The 22,088-nt window shown below is 33.1% G+C and overlaps 1 protein-coding gene and 1 long non-coding RNA gene across 7 annotated transcripts in view; one reads left to right on the top strand and one right to left on the bottom strand.

The window, feature by feature from the left end:
* The first annotated feature begins 2,096 nt into the window (after positions 1-2,096).
* On the top strand, positions 2,097-11,925 carry LOC120339938 (uncharacterized). Its single transcript, XM_039408178.2, has 10 exons — positions 2,097-2,658; positions 3,309-3,386; positions 3,511-3,666; positions 3,946-4,098; positions 7,019-7,205; positions 7,709-7,848; positions 9,063-9,206; positions 9,547-9,705; positions 10,279-10,438; positions 10,743-11,925. Exons 1-10 carry the CDS (start codon positions 2,632-2,634, stop codon positions 10,925-10,927), a joined length of 1,389 nt encoding a protein of 462 aa, XP_039264112.2. The 5' UTR covers positions 2,097-2,631; the 3' UTR covers positions 10,928-11,925.
* A 136-nt stretch (positions 11,926-12,061) lies between these two features.
* The window catches only part of LOC120339939 (uncharacterized), a 116,409-nt gene continuing 106,382 nt past the window's right edge, over positions 12,062-22,088 (bottom strand). For 4 of the 6 annotated variants that reach the window (XR_013477955.1, XR_013477959.1, XR_013477956.1 and 1 more), the window contains 2 exons: positions 13,575-13,689; positions 12,062-12,771 (listed from right to left, as the gene is read on the bottom strand). This is a non-coding gene — a long non-coding RNA (uncharacterized LOC120339939). The remainder of the gene's footprint in view (positions 12,772-13,574; positions 13,690-22,088) is intronic. The other 2 variants (XR_013477954.1, XR_013477958.1) reach the window with 1 other exon arrangement.

Raw genomic sequence — 22,088 nt, 5'->3', positions numbered from 1 at the left:
ATCAAAATTTGGGCAGTAGTTTTGCATTACATTTTTGTTTGGCGTTTTCAAGCAGTTACAGCATTTATTTCCACATCACATTTTTGTTTGAAGTTATTTAAGAACTTACGGCCTGTAACTTCTTTAGACCTACAAATTCTACTTGAAGCACGTGCTTATATTTTTTCATGGTTAATCTAGGCCTGGACATAGTTACCTATCAGAATACTGAAGTGAATACCCATGGGTATTCAGTATTGTTGGCTGCTAACTTAGTACGGTTCTTACAAGTAACTTTATAAGTTCAGGTATTGTCAAAAACTTACCGATAGCAGTACAGTTTACACGACAATTTTCAGATATAACAGTGCAAAATCAACAGGTTACCGGAAAGAAACCAAGGCAGTAGCAAAGGCCAATAAAAAAAATCGGAAATCAGTGACTGGAATCATCTAGCGCCCATCAAAAGCCTAAACATAAAACTATTTTAAACTAATCTAGATTGAGTCTTACAACAATATAAAATAGTTTTAAGAGTAAATCCAGATTTGCTCCCGTTGTTCCCCGAGTTCCTAACGAAACTAAAAGAGCAATTCTCCTAATCCGCACTGCTAGCCGCTCGCCTTTTTGGCGGGAAATTACGTCACGATTGAATGGAGTCAAATGATTCGAATTTGGAATTCGAATCCGTCCGCCACAAGGCTTATAAAAGTAGAATTAATACAGCAACTTAAAAAATATGAAGCTCAATTGAAAAATGCGTAGACTTTTTTCGAGTCAGATGATATTGACTTAATTTGAATCTTATCCAACACAGTGTGAAACTACTAAATTTACCAGCTGTCGACTCTGGATTTTAAATATACACGTGCGTTTTAGTATAAATGATCTCAGTTTGAACGCGAGTGTATATGAGGCTAAAAAGTAAATTACCCTCCAGTTGATTTCATATTTGAAGCGGCCTCAAAGTTTTCCATCAAGCTTTATAAGCTTTATATCCTATGCTGTGAGACTTGCTGCGACGACATACAAGGCCGATGTGTACATAGCCTTGTATAAACTTGCGTTTTGATTCAATGTCAAAAAAGTGACAGTTCTGACCTATGTGGTACACGGGACCAAATTCTTCAAATTTCCATGCTTTTGATTACCCTAAGTGGATTTATTTGAACATTGCATCGGGACATTTGTTTTCCATCGGAATCATTTTTTCACGTTTTGTTTCGTATATTTGACCGTTTACTGAACCATCATGAGATTTTTCTATGGATATACAATTTATGTAAATTTACATCGTATGGGTTTTCAAATTATAAAACGACACTGTAAAAATACGTATAAATAGTTTTTTTTCCAAAATAAGCATATTTTCTACAAAGAGATGGCTGTAAAATCACAAGTAATAGTCTATATAAAACGACAGTTTCACAAGAATGCGAGATTGTCGCCTTAAATGTGTTGTAGATGCAGAAAAATTCATCTAAATTTTTAATATTCCCAAGAACCTACGCCCTGAATGTGCACAATAGGTCTATAGGTTGGTTCTTGATTGTAAAAAGCATTTGATGCTGAAATTTTTATCAACATCAACGATTATTTGTATTATGAATTCAAATAAATTTGTGACCGTCCTAGTAGGAACGTATGCAATTCTTACCGTTATCAAAGGCGACTGACTTGTTTGAATCTGTTTCATGGATAAAAATAAGGATATATTCATTCGAGAAAGGTATTCTTCGAAGCAACATTTTTGTTGAGTGAGAAAGTAATAATGTTGATCCAACATTTGCACCTCCACCGATTGAAAATGATGTTTTCAATGATCTTATATTTCGATCAACATTGGTTTAGGAATGTCGCCATCAACTGATGGCAAGCGTTGTTTTCGTGCAGTAATACCACTTCACCCTAATATCTTAACGTTGTCGTATGTAGAGATAAGTCGTTATTGCAATTGGACAGAGTCAATATACTTGTCAATTCTACATAGGGAAGTGTAGCGTCATAAAAATGTTCTGCGATTGTAAAATGTGAACAAAGCATGATTCAGTGAATGTTCAGCTGCTACAAAACGATCATTTTAAATCATTGTTCGAAACAAGACTGAATGCGCGGTTCGCTATTGATCGGGGTTTGTATCATTTTAACTATTTTCACAGTCACAACCTTTTGTTTGCTTTGTTTATTGATACTGCTATCAAGTCAGTCGATGCGGCGAGAGCTAGGCCCTCCAAAGAGAGTGGAAGGGAATTGTAGAAGTACTCTGCGTTGTAAAATATATCAGGGGAATGTGTTAGCTGTAGCAAATCCATAAACGTCTGCTCTTAAAGTTGTCAATGTAAGGATGTTGGTATGAAGTTAGCCAGAGTAAGTAAAGTTTGAAGCATTGTAAACAATTTTGTTCGAACTAGCTTGTCACGCTATGAGATAATTATATAAATAGAATGTAGTTCAAACCGATGCGTTATAGCTGCATTTTTAGCTGTTGTGTGCCCAACGACTAGCTCATACATGGCTTAACTAAATCGAGTGCAGAAATATATAAGTCAAAACGTAAACTAGAAGAGTTAGATTTGTGAATATCTCAACAGTTTTGTATCGATATAATTTTTGTAATCTTCAAGGAAATTGTAACTCAAGTACTTTGCCACCATGGATGACGAGCATGAAAACTTGAAGGTTAGAATATTATGAAATTCGAAAATTTTGAGCAGAGGATATGATATAAAAAAGATTATAATTTCCAAGAGGTTTCTCCGTGTTGTTGAAATTATTGTTAATATTAAATGCAAGTTGGCTTGAGGAAAAATAACATCCTCCAACACGATATACGTTTGGAATTTGACAAAACAGAAGTTATACATTCCTCTAAAAAAGTAATGAGATCTTAAATATTAAACTCATATCATCTACAATGGCACTTTTTATGCTTGTTCTTGATCGTGGCCTGATTTTGCGATGAGCAAACTAGAAAGCAAGTGTCCATTACGTAATACCAGCTACAATTCATGTTTCAGACTTTTTCGTAACAAATTTGATGATATCAGAGTTACGTCAAAATTAATCGCTTGGTAAATAATAACTCACTTAAATATTAGTTCCAGAATAGTATATCGAAATACACTACAAAAGATGCAAGCTAATACCGCATATTTGTCATATATATATTCATTACCCGAGCAATCATAATATTTGGATTGTTTACAATTATCAATCAAGATTGCGTCTCCCCAACAATATCAAGATTTTTTTATGGCATTCAGCCGAATATACCGTAGTTCAACTTTGCCATATTTTCAATTTTTTCTTCCTTCATCTCGACTGCACAGGAACGTCTAAATGATCTCCGCATAACCTCCTCCACAAATATTAAAAAAACGCAGGAGACATTGAATTTTCTTAAGCAGGTATGTAATATTTTAGTAAGTATAGGTTATATAATATTCAATATTTGTCACACATTTTTACTTGAAAATTGGACTATTTTATACAATTGAAAAAGAAATGTGCTATACTAGAACTTATCTTAAGGTTTTCAACCCAAATGATTCAAATAAAAAAATATGCGACCTTATGGTTGATTGCAAATTTTTCTCAACCGTTTCAACAATATGGAAGACATCTGAACGTGATTCTTTTGATATTTACTGTGAACTGGAAACTCCGCGAGGAAAGGTGTTTCAGAGCGTAAGTGTTAAATAAATTATACATGAGGAATTCGGTTGAATGTTTTTAAATTACACATTTCAATTTTACCCATTTTTTATCTCAAGATTTTTTTTTTCATTCCGAAGACTATATCCTAATTTAATGAATACAAATTTGCTGCCGACTGTTGCATAAGTGCCTCACACATCGAATTTGCCAATAAACATAGTTTCGTATTTTTTAAAATAGTCTTCAACCTTCAATGATTTGAAGGAATTTTCGCGAAAGTTCATAAGCTTCTTCATATTTACATAAAAGGTGAAAGATGTGATGTGGAGCTACACCGACAAAAACAGAAAGTTTTGCAAAGCACTCCACGACAATAAAATTGTTCACATTCTACTAGAAGAATTAAAATTTATTGATAAATGTCCCGACTTCAAAGATGATTTCAAGCGACAGTACGTCAAGGTTTGAACCTATTGTCTCTATAAACTAGATAAAACGATACATTGTTTGTCCTGGCACTATGTATTTTGCAATTGTTGGGTGCTGGATTGCTATGCTTAAAATCCAAAAAAATATAGAGTGGCACTCCATTGAAGTGGTGTTTGTAACGTAATGTGTCTATGCAAAAATAAACCTATTCTGCCAACTAATATATATACACATAGCCTACAGCCAATCTCAGATTTAACTAATGTCATATCCATATCAGCCAACTCAACATACATAAACAGTCATTCAAGTGATGTACATACCAGCCTATTGATTTTATATAAATGTATGACCGTGTTATCGATATCCGATATCACTATCATTTAAAAATTGTGTGGTTGTGTTTTTTCACTTTCGTTTCGCTTTTCAAAACCGGTCATTAATTGAAGGATGACAAGTGAATTATCATTGCGTATATATTCTTAGCTGCGTATGTATATCACCTTACTAATTATATTTGAGGGGGTGGGTAAAGTGCCATACACATTGAGCATATTATATAGGGTTGCCATATTTTTTCGACTTCAAAGCGGGACAACTCCAAAGACACGACCCCTTAGATGTGATCATGTAACTTAACAGTTTCCGATTTTACTACATAAGCCTACATTTAAAGCCATCCCGGCTGTCTTCATTGACCATATTGTCATCGAGAGTTTATTCGTATATTCTGTTCAAATATCGGGTTCAGTTCGAAAAATACAAAGGAATAGAATAAAGAATAATGAAATAGCCTGCCGTTTTCAAGCATTGAGAATTTATTTATTTGCCCAAGCATGCTTTTCTGTAGATAACACCTTCAAAAAGACGTTGCTCAACGTTACATTCACGTGAACGTCCAAACAGCACCAATAAGAATTGATTTTACATGCTGTGATACGTTCGCTAACAATTTTCGCTTGAAGTCAGGCAATGATAAGCCAATTTATAATTTTTGCCCGAAGCTAGGCAATGTCATGCCAATTTAAATATTTTGTCCGAAGTTGAGCAATTCGATGGTTCTGGCAAATGAAATGAAATTGATTTCACTACCAGACATTTCATATGCTCGTATCAGAACTGAAATATTCTATATGTACCTCGATGAGCACTTCTGTACCTCGATGATCACCACGTCGCCTATAAATGAGATTGCGGAACCGCCACCGGTGCGCTATTTTTTATTTTGATGAGTCATCAAACACATAAAACGAATCCCATAAAGCACACAACAAAAAATTTTGAAGTAAATAAAAGTAATAGCCTTCTAGAGAAACCTTGAAGTTGAAGAGAAAAAAGATTTTTTATAACAATAAGAAGAAAAATATTGATGACGTAATAGCACACAAAAAAACGAATTCCATAGAGCTAAAAGAAATATTTGAAATGAATGAAAGTAATAGCCCTATAACACTGTTTCCCAACCTTTTTTGGTCGCGGACTATTTTCACCCCAGGTAAAATCTTTGCGGGCTCAACGTGTGTTAACTGTAAAACCGAACTCTGTGTGAATGAGCAATAAAATCAAAAACAACAGAATTTTAACGAAGTACGTTTATAATCCATATTTACTAAATTCAATGGAAACCATAGCGAGGGTGCTCAATTATTGAGACATCAAGAACTGCTCGCACTGACAAACTCGAAAGATATTATGAGATCACTGACGACGATTCGCTGAAGAAAATTAGAGGAAGGAAATTGAATTCAGAATGAATTTATTTGGAAATTTTAGTTGCAAAATCCTTCACAACTAAAATTTTCAAATAAATTCATTCTGATTTTTGTCCTTATCTTATCGATCATCTTCGTAAAATTTAAAAATTAACAATATCTTTATGGCTGGTTCCTGAATTCGCTGTCATTTTACTGTCTGTATTTTTCTATCGAGTCTATGTTTTTTTTTGCCTCGAAACAAATCCTCCAAAATGTTGTTACTGCGTATCCATTGAAAACTGATGGAACTCACTTAATGGTATTTCATATTCAAATTGATATATTCGCTAGAAAAATTTTGAAATGTTACATTTTTGTTATTTGTATTGGTGAATCGAATTTTACCAAATGGCCCACTGAAAAGATGTAAAATTTATGCGATATTGTAGCACAATAAGATCATTTAAAAATGTAGCAATGGTGTTACAGGAAACAAATGGATAAAAAACACAAATATTACACTCAATCTTAACGGAAGCAAAGAGTACGTGTAAACTCGTGTTTTTGTCAGAAATCTGCGGGTTCGTTGTGCAATTTAATCTTTGGTTCAGCGCGATTGACCTGCTGTGTCCAAGTCACATGTTACCAGGTATTCCAATAGTTTGCTGTTCGAATATTTTGCCCAGACTTGCTCAGTAATCGGTAATTATTGACTCGATTAATTTTATGTGAATAAACTTGCCTTTTATGTTATATCTAAATACTAACGTAAATCGTAACTTGGCTGGTACGTAAGTCTCGTAAAAACGTTTTCGTCCTGCGATGAATTTCGCGACACTGAAAAGGTTGGTGACCTACATTAAATATACTACTACATAAATTTCTAATTTGGTCGTTGCGGACTCATTCGAACGCTCTGCGGACTCATTTGAGACCGCGGACTCGGGTTGGGAAACACTGCCCTATAACAAACATACAATTTTAACCACTGAAAATATCAAAGCAATTGATCCAATAATTAAATAGTAAAGCGATTTTTTTATAACCACAGGAGGAAAAATTCCAACATGAAGAACGAGAAAAACAACAACATAATACCAAAACGATCCATAGGTTTACTCCGTGTCCGAAAACATTGTTAAATTTACTTTATGTCTGATCTATGTCTTTATAAGGAAGTAATGCAGTGCTTGTAAAATCGATCGTGCTAGTGATTGGAATAAGTATTCATCGCAATTCCTAACCTAACTTAAACACAGGCCACCTTGGGGATACTACATAATCTTGTCCGGAATTACAACGATATCAGTGAAGCAATTCGAGGTGAAGATGGTATCGAAACCATAAAATCCTATGGCGAATCTGAATATCTTATAATAAAAACGTACGCTTTCATGATTTTGTCTTACTGTGTCAGAAGGGAGGATGTCGAACAACTATTTCCAGGTAACCCAAAAATTTTTTAAACTATTATTACCTTGGGTAATATTTTATTTTTATACTATATTCGTAGAATGTCAATCAGTGAGCGAAAATCAGCTTAAACTAATATAGATATAAATATACAATATATGAACTTACATAACAAAACCATTTGGTTAAATTTTAACATGTTTGTTTAAGAAAGAGATGCGTGTAGTTCAGCAAAACGCACTTGGTATTTATTAGTGTAGGGTATATGAAAGTAGTATGTTTTCCCATTTATAGTATATTTATTGTTAGAATAATATTTGCATGTCCCTTGAATTACTCGAAAAATTTGATAATATTGCCATTGACTTTGTCTATGTATCAAAGAATATCCATAACGCTCATGAGTTGCATGCGCTTCGAGCAGAGTGAACAAATTTTAGGCTCCATCATCTCCGGCCTCCATCTCCGTCTCCAATTTTAGGCTCCATCCATCATGTCGTGGATTACAATTTCACCATGCATTGATATGTTTACAGGCAAGGAGGTGTTCGAATTTGTTCTTAAGTTGCTAAAAGAATCTATAAGTGCTCAAAATCATGTTTGTCCACAGTATGGAATTTCAGCGTATGAATTAGTCGATGCATTAAGTAAAGCAACAAAAGACGAAAAAAATGCGGTGAGTGAACCATACTTTACCTTTATCCCACGATTCGAAATAATATTGTTTTATTATGAGGTCAGCTATCACTAAACCACCAAAAAAAAACGTAGAGAATGGTAAATAAAAGTTCGATCGAGCATTTGAAATCTCTTGTCTGCTGGAACCATACATTTAATTTAAAATTTATTGAACGATAAGCCGTCAATAAGAAGTATTTTTTATGTGTTTTTCACATTTTTCTAAATGTGAATAACTGAAAATATGTTAGGTATTTTATGAGCATTTATACGAGCATTTGAACTACTTTGTCTGGTGGAACCATAAATTTTATTCAAAATTTACTGAACAATAAGCCGTCAATAAATTTTTTTTTTTTATACGATTTCCACATTTTCCAAAATTTGAATAACTAAAAATATGTCAGGTATGTTTATTACAGGACGACATTTTATTGCTCGGTATGGTACTTCACTAAAACAATGCCGAAATGGTGCAACATTTTTGTACCTGCAAATATTGGGAGCTATTGGGCTCTGATAAATATAGAGCATCGGCATTATTGACAGATTATAAACCTAGAATTCCAGTTTCTTTTCAATTGTATGCCTCTCTCGGGTGGGTAAGAACCCCATTAAAGGAGCTAGTCAGCATAATATTCTTATTAGTAATATAGATTTGGTGTTTTATATTTATTATTTGTGTCACTCTAGTAGACTTTAACCCTGTTACAGCAGAATGATAATCAAATCCAGGGTTTTCTGCCTTTCATGACCCTGATAGTGGATGCTGCAGTTGTGTCACTCATTTTTGCTAATTTTAACCCTGTTATAGCAGTTCAATAATCACTTCAAGGTTTTCTGCATTTGCATGACCTCGATGGTTGATGCTGCAGTTGATTTAACCATGATGTTTGCTAATTTGTATATTTTGTAATTTGTGATAAAAATATCTTTCTGGTTACTACTAGCCTGCTTTGTCAACGCCATTTATATATATACCTTATGAAACGCTCAAAAAAGCTGAATGTTATTAATTTGTCACTGAGATTTTGTCGTTCAAATTATAAAACAAAAATTATGGGAATGTTAAGTAATTGTAGAAGGGACATCATAAATGAGAAATTGGTCATTACATTTTCACTATTTAGAGGAAGGAAACATTTTAAAATTTCTTTTTGTCCGGCATCATATTCTGATATATGGCCATCCTAAATACTTTTTTTTTTATAGATGGAGATGATCAACGCCGACTATTTGCCTACTATTTTAAAGATGTTGGATCTAACCAGGTTTAGCGAAAAAGAAGTATTGGCGGCTGTGGAAATTATATGGGGTTTAACACTTCACACGAAGAGTAAAGCAGATCTGTTAAAGGTTTGAATTCATAATTTACATTGCTACCGCCGCGTCAATTCTGAGCTAGCGGCAGTGTTTTTAAAATTTATAACTTTTTTGCCATGTTTCTAGAATATAAACGGTGTATATGTATTATTGCCACGCAAAGCAGGGCGAGCATCTGCTAGTTTTTCTTATTCAATCATTTATAATTTGTTTAATTGGTAATAAGTTGATCGTCACCCTAAATTTTTATTTGAAACTCCGGCAACACTGGCAAGACATGGATATAACAATATTAGTTAATATGCGCATGAATCATTAATAGTTCGTGTCTTTATACTGAAAACAATAATGACAATTATCTGTTTATACTCAGAGTGAAGAAGTACCTAGTGAGATTACGAAGTTATCTCAAACAAAAAATTTGCAAAAGTTGTGTTCAAGTGTTTTATACACATTAAGCTCACACGAAGAGCATAAGCAGCGTCATGTGATGCTGAGTTATCAATGGGATATACAAGAATCTGTTGAAAAGGTATAATTTTTATGTTGTGATATTTTCAACTAACAAAGATATTCATTAGTATGTGTAAAATAGTGACGATACACAAAGTTGTACCGAACCCTACAAAGACTCATAAAACATTTTTTGAGAATATGAGAATATGATTTTACAATTTTAATCTGCCAATTTGTCCTCTGAATACTTTATACGTACTGAAAATGAACAATCAAACATTGTCCGCAAAACAAGGATGACCATAAAAATCCGGCCAACTTATCGAAATGGATTTAAATTTCTGAAACAAAATGTCATCGATCAACCGCCTATTGAATTTCTATAGCGATTTTCGTTGCAGTTAACTCGCACTGTAAAACATAATATTGCAGAGGTGCGGGTTAATACATTGAATTTTAATGAAATATCCAATACAATCCGGATCCAATAGGATTAGGTTCTAGCAGCATCAGCCATTATAGTGTTGGAAATTTGAACTACAAATTAGATATACCACATACATGAAACTTTCATTTTAATTTTGAACTCAGACTTCGTTTTATGTAATTTCTTAACTTTATGGATCAATATGTCACACTATATTTGCAGTTGTATGAATATCTAGTAAAGGAAGGATTTAACGTTTGGATGGACATTCACAGAATGAAAGGCTCAACATTGGAATCAATGGCAGAAGCTGTTGAAAACGCATCAATTATAGTCATGTGTGTTACTGAAAAATACAAAGAGAGTCATAATTGCAAGAGAGGTTGGTAGGGAAGAAAAAAAGTGGAAACGACAGCATGATAAATATCCTCGAATCACACACACTGACGAATAAACTCACATGAATGAGTTGGTTCCCAATTTAAATATATGTGTGTAATATGACCCTTAACATAGAAAGAAATATTACCACAAAGTAGAAAGAAAAAATTATATTTATATCCTAAAATGTCAGTATGCTTGAAAAACAAAATTGGGAATTAATAATTTCTTGACTTTAGCATTTACCAACACCACTTTACTTACGATTGGCAATATAATTTCAATTTTCATTCATTACTTTACAGAAGCAGAATACGCCGCTGTGAGAAAAGTACCTATACTTCCCTTGAAGTTCGATGCAGGTTATGATCCGAAAGGATGGCTAGGAATAATTATGGGAGCCGCATTGTACGTAGAAGTTGATGAAAATGAACCATCAAAAAAATTTCAGAATATTAAAACTCAGATCGAACAACTCCAAAAAAACTAATTTATTTTGTTATGTATATTATTAGGTAATATTTTTCTGTTCTAAATACATTTATTTAATGCATTAATCAGAATAATTGTTCAAACGATTATGGTTTACATTACGTGAGCAATCATTTAGTTGTCAACATGTTGACAAAATGAAACTTTTATCTGTTTCACGTGATACTTGTATTCCTTTAGCATTGTATATATATGTGATCAAATAATCACGTTTGTAATGTTTTAATTTATCAGGTCACATCATATTATGTTCTGTACCTATTTTAATGTTGATGATTATGTAACAGTTTTTGCAATATCGTTGCTGTTATTCATACTATTTTGATTCACAAATTTATTGAAGATAATGATAAGCTTTCATCGCGATATAATTTACTTCGAACATTTTTCTTTGCACTTAAGATAGTAGAATTAGAGTATACTAACATTGTTAGAACAAATATATGACTTTACGTTTTATGTAACGTTTCGTCTGACCAAAATCAAACAAGAAAAAGAAACACAATAAGTTTTTCCAATAATATTGAACTATTTCGAACTTTTCCGACATAGCGGGGAAAAATTTAAATATTCCATTAAATCGAGCGCTAATATAAAAAACTTATTCAACAAAAAGTTGTGGCGGCACAATGTGGTATTCGAAATACGGTGAATTTTACAAAAATTGATTAATTATAGAAGAATATTTAATTATTTCGATCTAATTTCAACTTGGGGTTAAAATTGGAATGTACCAGTAATTTTTTAAACTATGTCATTATGTGAACTATGTCACGTTTTGGGTTACCGAATGACAGAAGATATAATTCGATATGAATTGGATATATATTTCAGCAAATCTATTTGTACCTGTCTGTTTCTACTCTGGCACCATCGGAAAAAATAATACTACGTAACGTTGTGTGATTTTTTAAATCCTAGAAATCGGAAGTCTAATTTCGTGCAAGGTTATAGAAAATGAAAAGATTCATCTTGAAAATCCTGGGTTTTCCATAACAACTCAAGATGTTTCAAAGTCATAAGCAGAAAGCATCTAGGGGCACTATCATATAAGCACAAACACCCAAGCGAGCGACATCCGTGGAGATGACGGGTTCACTAAAACGTGCAACTAACTACGCACATTATACAAACAGCAAGGCTAATTTATTAGTTGTTGAACGTGTAAGTTTAAATATCTGAGATGAACTGCAGTTAAATTTGCAAAATTTGAGGACGATGTAATAGAAAAAAGCCATGATATAAAACTGTTTTAATTTAAAGGACCCTCGTCAAAACCTTGGAACAGCTCCAACGAACACCAAAAACTCGATTGAATCCTGGTTGAAACTTTTGTTCTGGATTATTGAAAAACTAACAAAACGCTATGGCGAGGGAAGAAATCCATAAAATATGAATATAATAAATACTATAAAATGAGGCCCGACCAATTGTATGAATGCAACCGCAAATGCCCCATTGCCAGTATTATAACCCCATTGCTGGCGACTGGCACATACATACTTCGATACTTGCCATCGATAGCAAAAAGCCCAAAAAGAAACATAACCCGCGTCTTTTCGGAAATTGAGTATACGAAATTAACAAAGCAGCAAAATTTATAGCATACCGACGAAAAACTGAACACTTGCCCGTGAACTAGCGTGCAGAAACCATTGAATTAACATGACTTTACGAAATTATATCAATAAAATTGGGAGAAATATTTTGGACATCTTGTGAGGATAATGCTCTTTACTCTTTCGACTATATAGGCTTTTATCTCACTCTGTGATGCACCAGACTACTAACAATGTCGATTCTGTTTGATGCAATGGCTCTTTCAAACAGTGTTTTAGAAAACTGAAAATAAATATATAGTTTCATTATCAAGTATTGGTTTTATAAATCACAAAATATGCTGTTTGGCAGAGGTGAAGCAAAAGTAAGCTTATATTAAAAATACATAAAATAAAAACCAATTAAAGTCATGATCATGTGTATACCGATCTACCTTTGGGTGAAACTCAATTTCGTTGACCTAAGACACTATCAAGTTATTTAAATCACAAAAATGTTATTTGACAGAAATACAGAGAAGAGATATATTTGTTCGAACTATGTCATTATCAATCTTTGGAATTGTAGCTGACAGGAACACAGAAAAGCTAAGCTTATACTCGAAGTTTAAAAAAATAAATTAATAATTTTTCGTTTATTCTAAAATTATTTGCTGATTACCACGAAAATTACAATTTGTACTTAATTTGAATGATCTGTCAGTGCATTATATTGTATTTCATCATATAAATATTGACCAGTCAATTATTTACTAGTTCGGTGGTTTTCAAACGGTGGGGCGCGCCTCACAAGGGAACGTAAACATTTTAAGGGGACGTGAAGCTGATTGATGAAACTTTAAAAAAGCCTAAAATCTTGTCCGTCTTATTTTTCTAATTTCATTATTTACGTTCCATCCACGTATTTACAACGTGCTTCTTGACAAAAACTTACGAAATTATATCAATAAAATTGGGAAAAATATTTTGGACATCTTGTGAGGATAATTCAAATATGTGCAGCTCTTCTTGACTAGCGGGATTTAACTTGATATATCAGTTTATACCTGACAAAATATGAATTGAAAGATTTATAAGATTACATACTCGCTCTTTACTCTTTCGACTATATAGGCTTCTATCTCACTCTGTGAAGCACCAGACTATTAACAATGTCGATTCTGTTTGATGCAATGACTCTTTCAAGCAGTGTTTTAGAAAACTGAAAATAAATATATAGTTTCATTATCAAGTATTGGATTTATAAATCACAATAAATGCTGTTTGGCAGAGGTGAAGCAAAAGTAAGCTTATATTAAAAATACATAAAAAAAAATCAATTATATGTCAAGATCATGTGTATACCGAGTCCATCTAACTTTGGGTGAAACTAAATTTCGTTGACCTAAGACACTATCAAGTTATTTAAATCAGGGCTTCTGAAACTTTTGAGCGTGCGGCCCCTTTCAATATATTAAAGTTTTTCGCGGCCCTTGTTCACGTTCATAATGCTAAGCAGTAATAGGCATTTTTAATATTTTATTGACACAGCTAATTCTCAACTTTCAGTAGGCCCACTCAATAACAAAAACAAGCACATATTCACTCAGATTAACATTACTCAATTATTCAGTGTAATGGGTGCGAATGCTTTTTGCTGCTTAGCAAGTCCAGCCGTGGCTCAATGTTTGTTTATGCAGTCCTAAATGATGAATTACGATGTCTGGCCACAGGCCACCGACGGCATGGTTCTTATCCAAAATTGTTACGCACGTCTATTGATCAAATTTAGCATAAGGCAGCGGTTTGTGCGACGCCAAACTATCAGAAAAAAAAATTCGCGGCGCACCTACACGAAAAATACGCTGCCTCCAAATAAAACACACTTTTGTCATCCTCAATGTGTACTTCATACCTTTCGAGGTTTATAAACATGTAGACCTAATGAATAAAGACAAAAGGTTAACTTTTATTTCTTATCCCTGCATGGTTTTCTTCAAAATGCTAAAAAATCACTTATGTTGGATAATCTCGGTTCAGCAAATGAATAAACTGCAGCCTGCGAAATTGCAGCTCTTCTGTTACGCAACAATAGACCTACGTAACAGAAAGTGAACAACATAGAATGGTAAAATGAATTTGAATCATAAACACATCATTTGCAATATTAAGAAAAAATAATACATTCAGAATAAATAAAATAGGTGAAATATGCAATCATATATTAGTTAATATTTAACACAAATATCCTAATTTTTGAGGCGCACTTAGCAAATCGGCACTTAGCAAATCTTACGAATAGAATATTCATTGTTAGGCAAGCGCGATGATTCAACCGTGTTTCCCCGAAAATTAGACCAAGCCTGAATTTTAAAAATGAGTAAAATATAAGCGCCCCCTTGAAAAAAGACTTAGGCGATAGCGCAATTTTTTTTTGAACCTAGTCGTGGTATAGCGCGTCGTTTGAATTTCGCTAGGGTGTCGCAAAATTTTGTGATTCGTGAACCTTTCAAACATCCCATATCTTCTACTTTTACTGAAAAATATAAAAATAAATAATAAAGTTGGAAGTTAATAAAGTTTTAATAAAGGTTATAAAGCTTAATTCTGAAAATTCGGGTTTCTGTAAACAAAGATTATTTTTCCTTGGTTTAATAACCGTTACGCACACCCATCCCTTTCGCGATTTCGTATTTATATAAAGCAGGCTTTTCTACAAGGGCCCATTAAATGTGATTTCACTGAATATCGGTGAGTTTCGTTTGTTTGTTTGTATTAACTTGTGGTATCATGGTATCATGATGTATGTATTCACTCGTAATCGTGAAATTTTTGTTTTACACTATTTTTAATAATTGTATTTCAATACAAGAGTCTGAATTGTGTAAATTTGGTGTTCTTTTTGCGGCACCTAAAATTCGTTTCGCGGCCCCTAGTTTGGGAAGCCCTGATTTAAATCACAAAAAATGTTATTTATCAGAAATACAGAGAAGAGATATAGTTGTTCGAATTATGTCATTATCAATTTTTGGAATTGTAATTGACAGGAACACAGAGAAGCTAAGCTTTTAAACATATCAACATGAAACGTATGGTTATTGGTTACTGGGACTACCAAGGGAAGTATAAGTCGGGCGTAAGGTATTTACGTCTACATTAGTGCAACTGGCCTAATTTATATATTATCCCTTATTATTGAAAATCTGAGTTTCAGCACCGAAGGTAGTAAGATCCACGGTTATATTAATGTACTTGATTAGACTCACATCAATATTATCAGTATTGAAAATTTATTGCGATTCTGGATAGGAACATGAATGGCATGGTTATTTACTGTTTACTACCAAGTGGTATAAACCAGTAATTTAACGAGCCTACAATTTAAATATATTTAGACGAATGATAACACGCAAAAAAGTTTATGCTGAGTCCACTGTGCAGGGGTTCAATACCGCAGAAACTGTGTAAATGCTCCCTTACAATGCTTCTTGAAATGCATCGAAATGAGGAAATAAAATTCATAGGTTATATTCGAGAGATGCATCAAGGATTGATTTTTATAACGATGCATCTTTTTAATGAAAATCTCTCATAATTTGACAAACAATGCGAAAAAGGCAGTAGACAGAAACCTGGGTTCCTTCATTTACGACCTGTTTTATAGTGAAAAAAGGGGTTTGTAACAAAACAAGTGCTGTCAAAACAAAGAAATCGCCATTCGATCAGTAAACAGGGTGATTTGAGATTGTGGCTGACAAAAATGTCACCAAAAATTAAAAAAAAATCTTTGGAAGACCACTAAGCTAATATATCTCATTAAAAACACTATAAACTATGATTTATCTTGTTTATTTGTTCTGTATTATATTCGTTTCTGACCTCAAATGTTTTTGTAAACAGGGAGGCGATGAAGTTGTATATTTTACTGTATATATTACTGCGACTAAAAGTTTGGGAACCACTGGTATAGACCATGATAATTTACAGTTACATTTCTGAGCTTAGTCGGATTGTTTTTTTGTAGTATGATACTATTTTGTGGTAAAAAAAGATTAAACAAGTAAATTCTACACAGAATAGTAAGGACCATTTTTCCAATAACGTAATACCTATATAAATAAAACATAAGAAATATAGACATGCTTGTATCCGTAAAACCCGTGTATTTATTCTATTTTATCATTTAAATAGATGTATACACATAATAACCCAACATATTAGTACCAGCAATCAACGATATAGCGATAGGAAATACATTTCTAAATGCAGACAATTATGAACATGAACGGACTATTTACCAATAGGATTTACGGCTATATTGATACGTTACAACAGTGGTTGTCAAAGTGGGCGTCGTTTCAATTTTGCGTCGCGAATTTTTTTTTCTTTTTTTGCGGAATCTCTTTTGGGCGCATAGAAAAAGTAATATTACAAGCGTGGAAACGATTCTATACAAGAAGTCTAAAAACACAAGTATGACGTAGGCTACATTGACTTTGGATCGTTCAAGTAAAAAACTCCGTTTGGGCTTATTAGCTACCATGTTTCCCCGAAAATAAGACTGGGTTCTTATTTCAATTTTTTTCCAAAAATTACAGCTATGTTTAGGGGATGTCTTATATTTTTATTTATCAAATACAAAATTTCAAAGTAGAGAAATATGAGATTTCCCCGAAAATAAGACTGGGTCTTATTTCAATTTTTTTCCAAAAACTACACCTATGTTTAGGGGATGTCTTATATTTTTATTTATCAAATACAAAATTTCAAAGTAGAGAAATATGAGATTTCCGAATATACAAAATATGAAAACCGATATTCATTCACTTATAAATAACAGTTTATATTTAAAAAAACTGCAAAACATAGATTACTAATCATTTACGTTATTGACTAGGCCTTATTTTAAAGAGGACGGCTTATATTAAAATCATTTTTAAAATTTGTGCTAGGTCTTATTTTCGGCGAAACACGGTAACATGTTTCACTGGCCGAAATCTTGCTTCAACAATACATTACTGCTTTTCTTCGCCGTTTTTTAACGGAATCGTTATAAAAAGAAATTTTAATTCGGAAAATGTAACGAGTTATTGGATTACCTTTAATAAGGATTATCCTTCCTTGGTTAAAAAAAGCGCTGTGCACTCTGATCCCTTTTAAGACTTTGTATTCATGTGAAGCAGGTTTTTCGACCATGGCCGTAATACACACAAAATATCGATCTCGAGTAAATGTTGAGAGGGAAATGCGTGCGGCTCTCACAATTCTCACCAAGGTTCAGTGACAATTGTAAAGTATTCCCATCCCATTAAATGCAATTTCACTGACTTTGAAAACTCATTTCAAAAAAGGTCCTTTATTGAAAGGTATTAAGGCGGTTTCCCCGGGGAGTCGCAACTTGAGCATATTTTTTGGAGGCGCCACAATACGGAGAAGTTTGAGAACCACTGCCATTGGAAACAATATTTTAGTTTGGGGCATGGTATGGTTAACCAGTGCCAAATGGTATAGAATTCACATAAAATTCATAGGTTATATTCGAGAGATGCATCAAGGATTGATTTTTATAACGATGCATCTTTTTAATGAAAATCTCTCATAATTTGACAAACAATGCGAAAAAGGCAGTAGACAGAAACCTGGGTTCCTTCATTTACGACCTGTTTTATAGTGAAAAAAGGGGTTTGTAACAAAACAAGTGCTGTCAAAACAAAGAAATCGCCATTCGATCAGTAAACAGGGTGATTTGAGATTGTGGCTGACAAAAATGTCACCAAAAATTAAAAAAAAATCTTTGGAAGACCACTAAGCTAATATATCTCATTAAAAACACTATAAACTATGATTTATCTTGTTTATTTGTTCTGTATTATATTCGTTTCTGACCTCAAATGTTTTTGTAAACAGGGAGGCGATGAAGTTGTATATTTTACTGTATATATTACTGCGACTAAAAGTTTGGGAACCACTGGTATAGACCATGATAATTTACAGTTACATTTCTGAGCTTAGTCGGATTGTTTTTTTGTAGTATGATACTATTTTGTGGTAAAAAAAGATTAAACAAGTAAATTCTACACAGAATAGTAAGGACCATTTTTCCAATAACGTAATACCTATATAAATAAAACATAAGAAATATAGACATGCTTGTATCCGTAAAACCCGTGTATTTATTCTATTTTATCATTTAAATAGATGTATACACATAATAACCCAACATATTAGTACCAGCAATCAACGATATAGCGATAGGAAATACATTTCTAAATGCAGACAATTATGAACATGAACGGACTATTTACCAATAGGATTTACGGCTATATTGATACGTTACAACAGTGGTTGTCAAAGTGGGCGTCGTTTCAATTTTGCGTCGCGAATTTTTTTTTCTTTTTTTGCGGAATCTCTTTTGGGCGCATAGAAAAAGTAATATTACAAGCGTGGAAACGATTCTATACAAGAAGTCTAAAAACACAAGTATGACGTAGGCTACATTGACTTTGGATCGTTCAAGTAAAAAACTCCGTTTGGGCTTATTAGCTACCATGTTTCCCCGAAAATAAGACTGGGTTCTTATTTCAATTTTTTTCCAAAAATTACAGCTATGTTTAGGGGATGTCTTATATTTTTATTTATCAAATACAAAATTTCAAAGTAGAGAAATATGAGATTTCCCCGAAAATAAGACTGGGTCTTATTTCAATTTTTTTCCAAAAACTACACCTATGTTTAGGGGATGTCTTATATTTTTATTTATCAAATACAAAATTTCAAAGTAGAGAAATATGAGATTTCCGAATATACAAAATATGAAAACCGATATTCATTCACTTATAAATAACAGTTTATATTTAAAAAAACTGCAAAACATAGATTACTAATCATTTACGTTATTGACTAGGCCTTATTTTAAAGAGGACGGCTTATATTAAAATCATTTTTAAAATTTGTGCTAGGTCTTATTTTCGGCGAAACACGGTAACATGTTTCACTGGCCGAAATCTTGCTTCAACAATACATTACTGCTTTTCTTCGCCGTTTTTTAACGGAATCGTTATAAAAAGAAATTTTAATTCGGAAAATGTAACGAGTTATTGGATTACCTTTAATAAGGATTATCCTTCCTTGGTTAAAAAAAGCGCTGTGCACTCTGATCCCTTTTAAGACTTTGTATTCATGTGAAGCAGGTTTTTCGACCATGGCCGTAATACACACAAAATATCGATCTCGAGTAAATGTTGAGAGGGAAATGCGTGCGGCTCTCACAATTCTCACCAAGGTTCAGTGACAATTGTAAAGTATTCCCATCCCATTAAATGCAATTTCACTGACTTTGAAAACTCATTTCAAAAAAGGTCCTTTATTGAAAGGTATTAAGGCGGTTTCCCCGGGGAGTCGCAACTTGAGCATATTTTTTGGAGGCGCCACAATACGGAGAAGTTTGAGAACCACTGCCATTGGAAACAATATTTTAGTTTGGGGCATGGTATGGTTAACCAGTGCCAAATGGTATAGAATTCACATTGATACATTCGGTTGGACGTACTTATATAACATCGTTATTAGAAAGCTAATGTAATCCTGGCTTGGAACACGAATGGCACGGTTAACTGGTTAGTACCATGATCATAGACCTTGATAATTTCAAATTACATATATGAGATTAGCCAGATTGGCTCATAAAATTAAATCAATAAATCCTATGCAGGATAATATTGACTATGCTATCAATGAAGAAGGCAGTATACGTATAAATATGACACAGGATATATAGACATCCTTGTATCCGCAAAATTCAGTATGTACTCAATTTGATTCATTATACATAGGAATGAGTTGCCATGTTTTAGAACTAATGATTTCTCCTATATATTATTATTGATACAATACAATTTTAGCAGTTAGCTAGACGTTTTCGAGGATGGGTTCAATGGAGAAATCAATAAAGAAGTACTGGTACTTATATCTTAGGGAAGAAAAAAACATTTCATAAGTATAATATGACTATGAAAATATTTTTACGAATTGTGGTGATGACAATGTAACTCTTGTTAGGAGAATTCTCGCCACACTTCAAAAATAAATATCTAGCAATAAGCTACAAATAACAAATAGTATGTTTCATTCAAAAATACCTTAAATACGGGGATGGAATGTATGGAAAATTACAAATAATATTTGTTGATATATATACAACTTACAAGTATAATTCACACGATTGGAAAAAACAAAATCAGTTTCAAATTGCATTTAACAAAATATATAACATTATATGGTTATGCGACACATGCTAATAAATTGGGACATAAACAGGCCTGTCCATGGATCATGTTTTTCTATCCCATTCCTATCCCATCCCATAGCAATTATCCTTGTCCCATCCCATGGGATTCACATTGTACTAAAATTCAATAAAAATTGTTAAATTTAGGTTCAGTGTTTAATAAATAGGACTACATGTAAGAAGAGACATGCGAAACAACAACTTTTACAGAATTTGTTATATTCATAACTATTATACATAAGTCCATCAGCGCCTTCACGAAGTATATTGTTAATGCTGAATATGTTTTGCTCTTCATAACTAACAAAAGGCTTATGCTCAAATATATGGACACGGAATTCATAATGAAATTTTTTACAATCATTTTCTCGAAAATCAAACGGATTTCGTGTCCCACGTGTCCCATGGAAAATACAAATGTGTGTTGTCCAATCCCATCCCATGGGACGTTACCATGAACAAGCCTGCCCATAAGGTAACTATCGCGATAATGCGTATCCATATCAAGTTTTTTGGCCATTTGGAAGCGTTGCCACAAAATCCTAATATGGTAAGCTGGAGTGAATATTTAAATATTAGATGCAAACAGCTAATTTCCGAAGAGATGCTAAAATTGTACAATATTCTGCCTAAAACTCAGCTATTAAACATGTACAACGATACTTCAAACACTCTTACGAAAATTTCTTCCTTGGTCTATTAGTGCAGAGGTTCTCAAAGTGCTCGGTAACAAAAAACTTAGGGGCTCCGCGAGACATTCGATTACTTATTAAAATAATGACTTGGCTAATTTTGTGACTGTCAAAAGAAGTAATAACATCATTAATAAAATTTGACATCAGTAGCGTAGAAATATGACAACGAGCGTAAATACAAATGTGACAATATTGGACACGTAGTAGACATAGCGATCGTTTCAATATTATGTTATTGTTGTTCTTATTGTTGTTCTTAGTGTCCTTGTTCTTCGACACGTTTTGAAGAAATCGCTTTTCTCTTCGAATACTGAACCAATTGCTTTGAAATTTTCAGTGGTTGAAGATAAAATTTTTTCTCCAGAAGGCTGTTACTTTTTTTTCGCTATGACGTCATCGAAATTATTCCCACTGGGTGGCGCTACGTGTCCATATATTTGAGCATAGCTCTCTTGTCTTACAGTAGGATCGCAGTGGAAAAATAGTTTTTTCTCGAGTAAAATATTCAATTCATAGCCGGTGCATGCATTTAAAATGTCTTTTGTTAGTAATTTCATAGTAATTTAATGGTGTTCTTTGTTACTCGAATTTTAGTCGAAAACTTTTACGATTGATAAAACGAAAAATCACTATTTAAAA

Source organism: Styela clava, chromosome 9 (genome assembly GCF_964204865.1).
Source record: "Styela clava chromosome 9, kaStyClav1.hap1.2, whole genome shotgun sequence".
NCBI classification, from domain to species: domain Eukaryota; kingdom Metazoa; phylum Chordata; class Ascidiacea; order Stolidobranchia; family Styelidae; genus Styela; species Styela clava.
This window is presented reverse-complemented; position numbering and strand designations above follow the sequence as displayed.

Bases quoted from the DNA above. Each gene is read 5' to 3' on its own strand.
- LOC120339938 (XM_039408178.2), top strand. From the start codon at position 2,632: ATGGATGACGAGCATGAAAACTTGAAG. The intron at 3,667-3,945 runs GTAAGTGTTAAA...TTTACATAAAAG, and splicing joins GAGGAAAGGTGTTTCAGAGC to GTGAAAGATGTGATGTGGAG. The intron at 7,849-9,062 runs GTGAGTGAACCA...TTTTTTTTATAG, and splicing joins CAAAAGACGAAAAAAATGCG to ATGGAGATGATCAACGCCGA.